This window comes from Hypoxylon fragiforme, assembly GCF_022984875.1.
Source record: "Hypoxylon fragiforme strain CBS 206.31 chromosome Unknown GGS25scaffold_7, whole genome shotgun sequence".
In the NCBI taxonomy this organism is placed as follows: domain Eukaryota; kingdom Fungi; phylum Ascomycota; class Sordariomycetes; order Xylariales; family Hypoxylaceae; genus Hypoxylon; species Hypoxylon fragiforme.
The window spans coordinates 637065-649148 of record NW_026054762.1 but is presented as its reverse complement, the minus strand read 5'-3'; the positions used below and the strand labels follow the sequence as shown (position 1 = coordinate 649148).

Sequence of the window (12084 nt, the reverse complement as noted above, 5' to 3'; positions counted from 1 at the left end):
AAATCATGCTTTTTCCCTGTTGTGATTTTTCCTCTCTTCGTCCTAGTTACTGGCTATTCACCCCCCCTGTTTTGTTCCCTGCGGCCTCCATTGCAGCTTTTCTCTCTTTTTCTTCCCACAGCTGAAATAAATAAACCCCGGACGTTCCTTTGGAATTTCATCACCTTCTCTTGCTCACCCTCTCTCTAACCTGCTCGTGCTTTTCTGCAACACATACTGTCAACGTTCCTTTCCAAGAGCCGTGCTCAACTGTATACATTCCTTCGGTATCACTACTACCTCACATTCATTCTCAAGAGGAAGAGAGAACACAGAAACCAACTTATTACCAAGACAACCAAAAAAGGAGCCTAAAGAACAAAACGTTCTTTGTTCAACAAACTTGACAAACATCTTTGAAGATATCCCCCCGGCTGGATCCTCCGCACATCGCACAACCTTGATTTTTGTCCATTTCAAGCATATACATTACAGCAAATCAATATCCAACATGAAGTCTGCAGCTATTGTCGCTACCCTCCTGGCTTCGGTCACCGTTGCTCAACCCCATGGCCATAACCGTCATCACCATGCGAAGCGAGACTTGTTCACGGAATGGGAGACCGTTTGGGAGACAGCTACCGTCATAATTGATGATGATTCCACCCAGACCCTTCCCCCCTCGCCGCCAGCAACCAGCACCGGTGCTCCGATTCAGTTTTTCCAGGCGGAGTCTAGTACCAGTGCAGCCCCCGTAGAAACCCCCGAGGTCCCTGCTCCTGCGCCCCAGCCGACTACCACCAGCAGTGTCTACGAGGCTCCTCCAGCTCCTACCACCACATCCACCCAGGCAGCCCCCACTCAGCAAACCACAACGTCGCCCGCCGCCCCCTCGAGTAGCACTTACGTTCCGGCCCCCGCAGCTTCCACTAGCAGCGCTTCTTCAGGCTCTAGCGCTGGGCTACCAGTTGGCAAGACATTCTCGGGTGATATCACATACTACAATGCTGCGCTAGGAGCCTGTGGATACCCCGACGTAGGCAAGGACGACACTGAGAACATTGTGGCCATTCCCAAGGGATTCTGGGACAGCATCAGCACGCTGACTTCTTATGGCATCAACCAACCCGCGCACCCCCTCTGCGACAAGACCATCACCATCACCTCGCCCAGTGGCAAGAAGACGACGGCGACGATCCGCGACCGCTGTGATGGCTGCGTCGGTGATGCCATTGATGTTACCCCCCACGCCTTCCTCGACCTCTTCGGCTCTCTTGACGGCGGCCGCCTGGAGTGCACATGGGAAATCAACTAAGCGAGAAAGGCTTTTACGGCGACGCAACTCCCTGGTCTCAGCTAGCTTGCAACCAGGGAAATCCGCGGTTCGCTAGTCGGATCTGTTTTCTGATTTTATGATAAGCATTTTCGCAACAATCAATTTAGGGGGAAAACTTGGATGGATTCAGTCCAATGATGACAACCGGGCATATATATAACCAAGCCTTGATGAAACACACTCTCTCCATTCTTTTCACTTGGGACAAACCGGCAATAAACTGTACGGGACAGGCAGGCAATTATACCCAAGGGGAGAAGAACATAAAAACAAGCGTTGGGCGCTTTTATAAGTCTAGCCCAACCTAGATCGGCTGGCACTTACTTACATACTATCTATCGTTCTTACCTACCTTTAGGGGAAGTTGATGGATCCCATTTTTGTTGCCTTCTTCAGTTCTATATTTATTGCTCCGGTCTATAACGCTTTACTCTTTTAACAAACGGACGGACGGACAAATATCTACCTAGGGAGCGAGGGGGGTGGAAAAAACACACTTAGACTTTTTATTTTCGATTCTCGATGTATATATTTTACATATCTTTTATTTACTCGGCCTTTTGGGTTGGGGAGAAAAGATATATATTTTTTGAGGCCCCTTGAAATGGAATGGCTTTGAAACTTTTAACTGCTGCTGTCTTTGCTGAGTGTTCCGTGTGTGGTTGATGGTGATGAGTAGGTATGGATATTTTCTTGCTACGTTGGCATATACTGACTGCTATTTTACGGAGTATCGAGTGATCATCATACCATACTAGTCAGGCTTTACTCTCTTTGGCCGCCCATTCACATATCCTATTTCACCAACCCTTCCTTACCTAACCTTATTTTCTTCCTCGCGTTAACTATACTATTACAAAATCCAACAACTTACATACTAAGCTAAGCTGGCCTAGTAGTAACTATGTATATGACTAATTATGTATTGTATGTACATACGAAGCATCAAAAACGCCGAAGCTCTCTCTGAGTCTGATTAAAGGAGTTCGGCTGCTATTAATACCTACAACACATCCCATCCGTCGATCAACTAAGGTTGGTTAGTTAGTTACCCTAGCCTAGCAAGGTATCGTATCCCAACTGAAGCAAGCGGCTCACATGATAATAAATATACATAACTAATATTACATAACTAACACGAGCGAGCATTGAATTTGAGCGTGGCTCAGCCCCGAAGCTAGCGGGAGGGAGGGTGGTGTGCCCCCCAGGGCCCCCCCCACAGTAGTTACTGTGTTCCCTGGTTGTGGATGTAACCTATGTACGAGCCTCCTTGCTTAGGAAGTTGACTACCTACATAGGTTAGGGTAAGTGGTTAGGTTAGTTAGTTGGTACGAGTTATTAAAACTTGTTGGTAATAGGTAGTTACTGTAGGTAAGAAACAAGAATATTAGTTAAGGATGAAGGGGAAGTGAAGTGATGAGTCCTTTAATTCTATTGACGTATGTAACTATCACGATTTAGATGTTAGTTATACATGTATTTAAGTAACTACATACGTTGGGTAAAATTTAAATATCTACCGAAAAGTCCCTACCTTCAAGTGCTACATAAGTCGTCGTTTCATCTTAAGCATGTCATCTACTATACCTATACCTATGTAGGGAGTCAGTCGGGCAACACATACAAATACATAGGTTAGACGCCTGGCACCTGCGCACTTCAACATGCATCATCCGTTGTTTGGTTTGCTTCATTTGTGAGTCGGGAGGGACCCATCAATTACCCAGTCAGTAGGCATGGTACTGTACCTACACAGCGGCATGTGCTCGGTTCTTCAGACTTCGGGCCTTCGACTGTCGTATGTAGTACTGTAGGTATGTATAATCGTACAATCGAATAATACAGTAAACCTAGGTACCTAACCTACCTACCTACTCATGAACGTCATTGCCTAGTTCGAGGTGCGTAGGTAGTAGGTATACGAGAGCATATAGGCATGCAACTCTCATGTCATATCATGCCTACCTATAAAATGTATGTAATCCGTCGGTAACAAAGATGCAGAGATGAGCACATCTCTCACTCTCACTCACCCTGTCTCTCTCGCGCATACCCTTATCCATAGTAGGTAAGTAAAAGCCAACTCCCCTCCCTCCCCATCCAATCCATCCATCCCCGACATCACCATCACCATCACCATCACCACCCCTCCCACATCCCCCCATCCCCCCAACTCTCCCTCTCCCTCTCCCACATCCCCCCATCCGCCCAACTCCTCTCCCCCTCCTCATCCTCCTCCTCCTTCACCGTCCCCTCCCCACCCCCACCCCTATCCCCCCTACCATCCACCCCCACCGGCCTCCAATGCTCCTCAACCTTATATGTACGACTGCGATCATGCAAGAACTCGAAAGCGCGGGCCTGGGTTCCTGCATTCGCGTCGCGCTCGCCGATACCACGGGCAGTAGTGAGGTCGGTATCGTCGGGGAGCTCGCGCATGACGGCGTAGCGGTGGTCGGATGTGCGCATGGTGCGCTTGAGGTGGAGGGCATCTAGAGAGGCAAGGGTAGCTGTGTGTGTGTGTTTGTGGTGGTTAGTGAGATGCTGAGGGAAGGGGGGGGGTAGGAGGGAAGAGGGAACGGTACCTTGGTCGGCGTAGGGGTCGCGGCGTCGCTTCCGGCTGGGCGGTGGGAGGTTTCTGAAATGGCGTGCTGGGAGGAAGGGGAGGCGTGTTAGTATTTGCGGTTTCTTTTTTAATTTTCAAATTTTCTTTTTTAACTTGATAGGGGGGGGGGGGGAGAGAACTTACCATCCTCGAACCTATAACAGCCATTTATCAATACTAAAACGTCATGCATAAATACTAAAACGCCGTATTGTGTTAGACAAACCAAACCAGCCCCGTATTTACAGTAGAAGTAGTAGAAGAAGGACATGCGCATACCTTCACGTAAGCAGGGCAAGGCATCTACTTGCCCGTGAAGCGAGCGGCCGTCATCCCTGCGGTCCTCGCTTCCTCTGCGCGGAAAATTTGGTCTCACGACTCCGACGGGCTCGATATGCCGAGCGATCACCTGCCGTCCGTCCGAGCCGATGCCCCACAGCAGCTCAGGAACAGAGGGCAGCCTCATGTCCAGCTTGGGGTAGGCCTGCGTCGCGACCTCCAGCGGCTCGTGGTACGGGTCGTTTTGTCGTGCAGCGTGGACTGGCTCCGGCAGCTCGGTGCGGAAGCGCTCGTCGTACATGACGATCTCGTGCGGGGGGGTAGGCATGTCGACTTTGGGCTTCGGGACGTATCGCGGGTCGATGATGAGGCTGCGGGAAGGGTCGTTGTAGTCGCAGGGCTTGGGGAGCTGGCTGCGCGTTAGCCGGTCGTAGGACGGGGCCTCTATTGGTCTGTCAAGACGGTCCTCGCCGTCCTCAGGTTGCCGGTACTGGCCTGCTAGCACCTGGATGCAGATGGAGGTGGCTTCCTCGAGCTGGCTGATCACGAGCGAGCAGTGGCGGTTCAGCCGGTAGTAGTCGGCAGGGCGATTCTGATTCTTTGTGTCTGGACAGTTAATCTGTTCTCGAAGCCAGCCGGATTCGTTAGCCTTCATCAAGAAAGTATCCGCGTTCTTGAGCGAAAGGTGTAGTTTGGTAGTCAAGAGGAGATAGACCTGGTCGTGGAGGAGAGGTACGTTTGGGAATAATTCGCGGCCTTTGGAGGATTGTAATCGAGTGAGATTGTCTTGCATGGACTGGATTCCTTCGACTAGGTCATCAATATCCTTCCATAGGTTCAGAGGAGGAGGAGATCGATCTGGCGTTGCGTGCGCTAGACAAGAGCAATGTATCAGTGCACCTAAGGAGGTCAAGGCCTCTGTACAACTCACATGACATAAGACCTATGGAATGGAGTTGGAGTTGTTGCGAAGGTTTTTGTTTATCATAAAGTAACCTGAAATCAGTGATGTTTCGAGTTGGACGATAATAGGGCTACCTCTGCTTTGGGTTGGTTTCTGGTCTCTCCTATGGCACTGAATGATGGAGGACGATGCTACGTATCTTCGTTGAATATAGAGCTAAAATGGAATACTCAGAAGTGATCAAAGTTCCAAAGGAGAACCGTGGTCATTGCTGTAGAGAATAAACCCCAAAATATGCCCAAGATTTCCAAGATGGAAAGGTATAAGGGTAACTTGAACGACTACTAGAGACTTAGAACTGGCTGGCGATGTGAATGAGTTCACTGGCAATATCTTGGAGTAAACAGGACCTCATGGGCAAGTTCCCAGCACTCAAAAATTAAGCTTCTACGCAAGCTTTTGTTGACTTCAAGGCTGTTGCTTTGGAAGGGGTCAACACCTAGGTTACCAAGGTAGTCACTTATTCATCATATCCAGTGCTCTTTCCAAGGTTTCTCATTTTGTAGGATGCTAATCATCGCCTTATGATTCAATGCGTGGTAGGCAAACTACTCAACTTTACAACGCCTGGGTAGATAGTATGTTCTACTGATTGAAGAAGATCGCCATTATCCTCATTCTACCCCCTATTCTTGCCAAGCCTTCTTCACCCCCTAACACGACAAAGTCCCCCAAAATCCATCAAATCCAGAATGATACGAATGATAGAAGGAGAAGAAGTTATCCCTTTGATTTGTTTGGCCAAATAGTTAAATCGAAGTGTTCGAAGAAAACCCAATTTCAAGCCACCACTACAACTAACCCCTATCTGGATCCCAGGGCTCGAACCATCAGCTACTTAACAACATCAACTTTTTCAATTTTCTTTTTCTTGTTCCTTCCCTCCCTCTAACGCGCTAAAATTCATGTATTCTTACCAGGTAGGTAGGTAGTTAACCTACTGACTGCTCTGTCAACGGAAGGGCCAACTAAGCCCCAACTTACTCACTTTAGGCCAACACAAGCAGAAGCTGCAACAATTTATTTTAAATTTCATTTCATTTTCTCATAGATTTCCCCCAGGGATCCAAGATACTCGAACTACAACTTGATGCGTCCCATAGACTCAAAATCATAGAAACACATTCGAGAATCAATCACAAGTATCCCCAAGCAAGCCTCCTGTAAGGCTTTTATCTCAAGGCAAACCCTCATCTAAACCACCTCACTATAACAGGAGCCTTGTTGAAGCACGACTCCTTAATGCTGAAAATCTTTCCTTATCCATGTAGAACCCATAACCCCACCTAACCTCTCTTACTCGGTCTTGATTCCCTTAACCTACAACCCGTGTCGCTCCGATTTGCACCGATGCTAGAAAGACCAAACGCCACAGAACGAGATCCCTTTATCGACCTAGACTCAATAATCCTTCAATGTACTTTCTCGTATCCACGCCAATGCCCTGGGCAAGACGACTCGCTCCTTCTGTCCAGCTACCGCCCCCTTCCGCATACGAGCTACTCAATCCTCTAAGCCTGGTATGCTCGCCCGCCCGGCGGATGAGGAAAATCTCTTTGCTGACTTTCTCTCTATGTTGCGTATCCTTTACCTGACTGTACCGGGAGCTTAGGCTATTGACTGATTTGCTATGACGCAGGCTTTCAGCTTGACCAGCATCTGAAGAGCCGTGTGATCGTGTAGGAGGCGGAGAATTGTCCTTTTCCATAATGCGTGTCCATACGATCCACCAGCCGCGACTAGTCTTGCAGGTGCGCTCTAACTCGGCCGAATTCGACAATGTTGCAATATACGTATTGAGAATCTGATTGTGAGTATTGATTGCCTCGATACGTGACCAGACTGATCGGGTGTTTTCTTGTACTGCCTGTCCCAGTGTAGGTATGCTTGGAATAGTGGAATGTACTGTCATAGCTTCTGGATCCCAAATGAGGTCAAAAATGTGGGATCCTACCGGACCAATATCTGGTCTTCCGGGACGGTAGGCTGTCGATGTAGCCAGAGGGTTTCGAAGAGGCACAAGCTGCTGGTGCAGTGATCGGTACAAGCCATCCCAGGCCAAGGAATCGGTCCTGTTACGGAAAAGAAATGTATATATGAAGGGTTTATGGACGTATACCACCACTCGTACTTTTTCGGTTTTGTTCCGATCTTGACTTTCGAACGGTGCTGACTCTAGTGAACCTTTTTGACTAGAGCTTGTCGCTGATGGCTTTCTGTCTTGGCCCCCAAGGTCCCTACTCATCTCATCTTCAGTGCGATTTCCATTCTCGAGCTCTACAGTAAGAGTCCGCAGCAAGACTCTCGAGTTATACTCAGCTTGCTCGAATGGTTGGTCAGACTCTTCTCTACTTTCGTCTTGCTCGGCAGTACCAGTATCATCAACGTCTCCTAGGAGTCCAATAAGATACTGACCCGAATCAATGCTAAGCGCTTTGGACGGATATATATCCTTCTTAGTCGCGTCTCCCAGTGCCGCCCCATCTGGGCCAACTCCCCCGGCACCACCTAATGTCCAGTGAGTGCCGTAACCCATCTTAAAGTAAGACATAAACCTGTTAACGCCACTATCGTCCGTCACTTCTTCTCCGTTACTCGGAGACGCCGTTCCTGATGTATCTGGAGCGGAAGATTGGCCTTGGGAGCCTCTTCGGGGTGTATCGATTGAGCCTTGAGCCTCGGGAGCTACTTTGGAGGTCCCTCGCGTATGCTTAATGCTGGGCTTCCTCGATTTTCTAGTCTGGCGTATCGAGGCTGGGCTATCTCTAACTCCGTAGGCATCCTCGCCCCAAGCGTAAATATCCTCCATCCAATGGGTGATATCACGGAGCGAATTTTTCGATAGAGTCCCGACGCCTAGAAAAATAGCACCGTCCTCGGCCCCTGGCTCTTCGCCAGTTCCAAGCCATTTTAGCAAGGGATCATTGGCCGATTTGGGGTTATTTGAGGGATCCTCGCCGCCGTCAGATTCGGAAGGACCAAATTTGGAAACGACCAAGTCAAGCAAGCCTTCGACTCTATCAACAAAACCCTCGAGCACCTCTCTCTCACCACTCCCCCGGTCTTCTTCCCCCACACCAACGCCAAGCTCGCCGCACGCAGCAATTTTAATTCCCCCAAACACGTTGGTAGCGGGGTTGCCGTGTAACATGACATCCCAAGTGGATAGAAAAAGGTCCCAGTACCGACTCAAGATGCTGACAAACCTAGACCTCTGTGATCGGACAAACAAGGCACTCAGGGAGGCGGCATGATGTAACAGGAAGATAGAATGTGCGCGGAGCAGATCTTGCATGAGCAAGGCTGTGGGTTTGACTTCCCGCGAGGAAAACTCGACATTTTCGGAGCGGTTATCTTTCTGGTTTGGCAAGGGAGTTCCCAATCTCGGTGGTAAGGGTAGTCTCGTCAAGTCAATAGACTAGAAAGATAAAACGTGTCAGTCCTTTCCCATTTCAATATTTCAATAGAAGAAGATCATGCTGAAAATATGTAAACGCTCATGCTTACAGCTAATATCCACCAGCCAGGCTCGAGTTCGTGAAGCACGACGCGACTCTTCTCCGTTTCTATAGTATCGAGGGGTTTACCATCAGCGAAGCCACGACTGAACTCGACCATTCCCTGTGCCAGGCCAATCTGCCGTAATCGTTCGTTCCGTTCATCCTGAGATATGATATCGGCAAGTTTGCCGCGCGAGCGATGCCGTCGCTTCTTTGACTGGGTGTTTACGGAGGCATAGTAAACGATCTGGTCGTCAATGGTGTCGTCGGTGGTGCCTAGCGATGGATTGAAGATTGCTAGAAAACCTAGCTGAGCTGGTACGACGGTGGTCAGAGGAGGAGTTGGGTTGGCCATTGGGGAGACGGGTTAGGTATTGTTGCAAGCATGGGTAGGACTATCGAACGTATCGAACCTATCAAGCCGATCGAGGTGAGCTACCACCAAGAAGGCCATGCCAGATTAGTGATGCATGGAGACCTAGGTAGGCAATAAGAAGCTCAACTGAAAGATACCTAACAATGGACCCTATGCAGCTAATATGTTGTGTATGGTTAAGATATCTCTGGGCTATATTATGTTATACTATGTTAAAATGCATATCAAAGCTTGTGTATAACTCATTAAATGAATAATATCATTATATCATTAAATGCACCAAAATCAAGATTCAGACAGTGCATATTATATGGGTTCATTTACTTTTCAATAACATTGAACCTTCGGAATTTACGTGAAATTAACTACAGTACGTACTCCTATTATTGTAAATCTCCTTCGTGTTTTCGTTTTCAAGCGTCGATCTTTAGGCCATCTAAGAGACCCTTATCTAGATTGCATCGAAATTATCTCCGAGTCCCTATCTACATACGTAGTAGTCTCTGCCTATTTACTTAAGAAAATTCGTCATGGACTCAGTGTTGTAACTAAAAGTCACTCAGGCGAGTAATATGCTCCCACGGCTTCATATCATCAATCACCTTCTGCGCACTCTTCGCAATCTGCTCATTTGCATCACTGCCCAGCGGCAAGAACCCTGGAAATTCGCGACCGGCGGCCACACCAGAAGACGTGACGACATCGTAGATGATTTTCGCGCCCTTGACCGGGTCGCCGGCCTGGTTTCCGTCGAAGGCGGCGAAGTTGCGCTCGGCCGTGGCGTTGAGCTCTGCGTAGTCGGCGATGCGGGTGGCGTGATTGGTCGCCGCCATGTTGCCGTCGGGCTTTAGGAGCTCGGTGCGGAATAACCCCGGCTCGATAAGACAGTGCCGGATCCCGAAGTCTCGGACCTCTTCTGCAAGGCCCGTCGTCAGGTACCGCAGCGCCGACTTGGAGGCGTTGTACATGTTGCACCCTGGCATGGTGTACCAGGCAGCCATGGAACCGATCGTGACAAGGGTGCCGGCTCGCTTCTGCCGCATGTGTGGCAGCACGGCGCGGTAGACATTGATAGGCCCGAAAGTATTAGCTTGAAACTGCTTTAATGTTTCCTCTGGTGTCATTTCTTCCACGGTGCCGGTTTGCACGTAGGCGGCATTGTTGACGACCACATCGATCGTGCCGTGGATATTGATGATGTCATGGATCGTGGCCTGGAGCTGTGGTAAAGGCTCGTTGTGATCCAGGCGAACCGCAGTAATGCCGGCCAGATCACTGATCTTTTGCGGAGATCGGGTAGCAGCAAAGACACGATCCCCACGACTGGCCGCCACTTTAGCTAGCTCTAGCCCGAAACCAGAGGATGCACCGGTGATGAGCCAAACACGGGACGTGGCCATTTTCAGTAGATAGGTTTAAAATGATCTAGATGTGATTTAGAGAGCGATGCTGATTCGAGGATGTAGGCTTGTCTAGAGACAGCGTAGTCTTTTTGGATTTACCCAAACACTGAAGGCCGAAATAATGGAGAGAAGTCTCGGTTCATAGTAATCGGTTACGAATACCGTAGATAATTGTCATTGATGGTATACAGGCAACATTATATATCTACTGACGTTTTTCTAAACACCTAACCGATAGAGTGTAATCGCCTAGGTGACCACCCAGGTTAATCACCTAACGCCGAATAGGATGTAGAGCGGGGGTGCCTCTACTCAAGTTTGCCAATCTTTCTCTGTATGTATGTAAGTAGGTGCGAAAAACGTCACGAAAACCTGTCGAGGGATATGATTTATACCAGAATGCAGTTCCGAAATTCGTTGAAAGGGCCCACTTATGTATATAGGGATGGGTCCTTCCGTCCAAGGTTCATATCGTCTCGAGTGGCTTGAGCGGTGATGATATAGACCTTGATAGTGTAGAGTCGTCATCGTCATGACTTGCTGATCTATGTCTTGGAGCCCAAGTACAGGTGTCAGTGGCTTCAACAGGTCATAGAGTCCTCCAAGAGAAATGAACAAAGATACGCTGTAGAGAAATGCCTATAAAGCATGGAATTCTAGCCAGGTCTAACAGATAATTCTACTCGCCTTCATGCACCAACACAGTACGACACACACGCACACACACACACACACAATTCCATTGACAATTATTCCCACACACTCATCATGCCTACCGAAGCTCAAGTCGCCGGCGGCCACAAGGCCAACTTGAAAAACTCTAACTCCAGCAAGGAGTCTAAGGAGCATTCGAAAGAAGCCCTCGAGAACGAGTTCAATGGCGGTGATGGTGAGTGTTGACTTCTACCATGGAAAACTCAGTTACCTAATATAGTTTTTAGTTCCTCACGCCGGAGACAACGAAGACAAAAACCCAGGTAACGTCGCTGGCGGTCTCAAGGCGTATGTACTACTTGATCGAGACACTATTTTGTGGTGCTAATATCTCTTACTAATATTGATGATAGAACACTCAAGAACCCCAACGTGTCTGATGAGGCCAAGCAGAGTGCGAAGGAACGTCTTGAAGATATGTAAGGTGTTAACGGGATGTCGCCTAGAGGATGGTAATCAATTAGTGCTTGGAGCAGTTTGACAGCTTATAACATCGACCATTCAATTTACACATATAAAACCTATGCCATGCAACAAACCTACTGCACTTGCGAATAATTTCAAGCCTATGTTAAACAAGTATAGCTTTGCCAATGAAACGAGTGTTCGTAAATTCTTGGAAGTCTTTGGAACTGGTAGTACTAGCAGTTCTTGGTATTTAAGGCCATTCCAGTAATTCACCTCATGTCATCAGAACTTAGCCTATCACACATACACGAATTAGATTCAGTCACTCATATATAGTTGTCGTCGCTTCGTAGCATACCGCTATCCACACCCACTAGTTGTAATGCAATACGTGATATATCCATTCAATAGATCTTGTCCACCGACAGGAGCATCTATGAAATCTACGTACATACGGACCTGCATACCCTAGGTACATACTTTGTAACAATTAGGCCACGTGATACCTTATGAAACAATT

The 12084-nt window shown here is 48.3% G+C and overlaps 5 protein-coding genes across 5 annotated transcripts; 2 read left to right on the top strand and 3 right to left on the bottom strand.

Annotated features, from left to right (window-relative positions):
- Positions 1–490: 490 nt before the first annotated feature.
- GGS25DRAFT_523490 (uncharacterized protein) lies at positions 491–1294 on the top strand (the record flags this gene model as incomplete). Its single annotated transcript, XM_049264429.1, has 1 exon — positions 491–1294. The coding sequence occupies one exon, from the start codon at positions 491–493 to the stop codon at positions 1292–1294; it is 804 nt and encodes a 267-aa protein (XP_049114478.1).
- A 2160-nt stretch (positions 1295–3454) lies between these two features.
- Positions 3455–5137, bottom strand: GGS25DRAFT_523489 (uncharacterized protein; the record flags this gene model as incomplete). The annotated part of the gene is made up of 5 exons (XM_049264428.1): positions 3455–3825; positions 3901–3966; positions 4065–4097; positions 4200–5072; positions 5131–5137. The coding sequence occupies 5 exons, from the start codon at positions 5135–5137 to the stop codon at positions 3455–3457; spliced, it is 1350 nt and encodes a 449-aa protein (XP_049114477.1).
- Positions 5138–6182: 1045 nt separating this feature from the next.
- GGS25DRAFT_498157 (uncharacterized protein) lies at positions 6183–9273 on the bottom strand. Its single transcript, XM_049261679.1, has 2 exons — positions 8671–9273; positions 6183–8581 (listed from the first exon to the last, which is right to left on the bottom strand). Exons 1-2 carry the CDS (start codon positions 9016–9018, stop codon positions 6551–6553), a joined length of 2379 nt encoding a protein of 792 aa, XP_049114476.1. The 5' UTR covers positions 9019–9273; the 3' UTR covers positions 6183–6550.
- Positions 9274–9572: 299 nt separating this feature from the next.
- On the bottom strand, positions 9573–10625 carry GGS25DRAFT_357362 (uncharacterized protein). Its single transcript, XM_049258101.1, has 2 exons — positions 10502–10625; positions 9573–10444 (listed from the first exon to the last, which is right to left on the bottom strand). Exon 2 carries the CDS (start codon positions 10437–10439, stop codon positions 9588–9590), a length of 852 nt encoding a protein of 283 aa, XP_049114475.1. The 5' UTR covers positions 10440–10444; positions 10502–10625; the 3' UTR covers positions 9573–9587.
- Positions 10626–11210: 585 nt separating this feature from the next.
- GGS25DRAFT_523486 (conidiation protein 6) lies at positions 11211–11579 on the top strand (the record flags this gene model as incomplete). Its single annotated transcript, XM_049264427.1, has 3 exons — positions 11211–11331; positions 11384–11444; positions 11510–11579. 3 exons carry the CDS (start codon positions 11211–11213, stop codon positions 11577–11579), a joined length of 252 nt encoding a protein of 83 aa, XP_049114474.1.
- Between the last annotated feature and the right edge of the window lie 505 nt (positions 11580–12084).

Bases quoted from the DNA above. Each gene is read 5' to 3' on its own strand.
- GGS25DRAFT_498157 (XM_049261679.1), bottom strand. From the start codon at position 9,018: ATGGCCAACCCAACTCCTCCTCTGACCACCGTCGTACCAGCTCAGCTA. The intron at 8,582-8,670 runs GTAAGCATGAGC...TTATCTTTCTAG, and splicing joins CTGGCTGGTGGATATTAGCT to TCTATTGACTTGACGAGACT.
- GGS25DRAFT_357362 (XM_049258101.1), bottom strand. From the start codon at position 10,439: ATGGCCACGTCCCGTGTTTGGCTCATCACCGGTGCATCCTCTGGTTTC.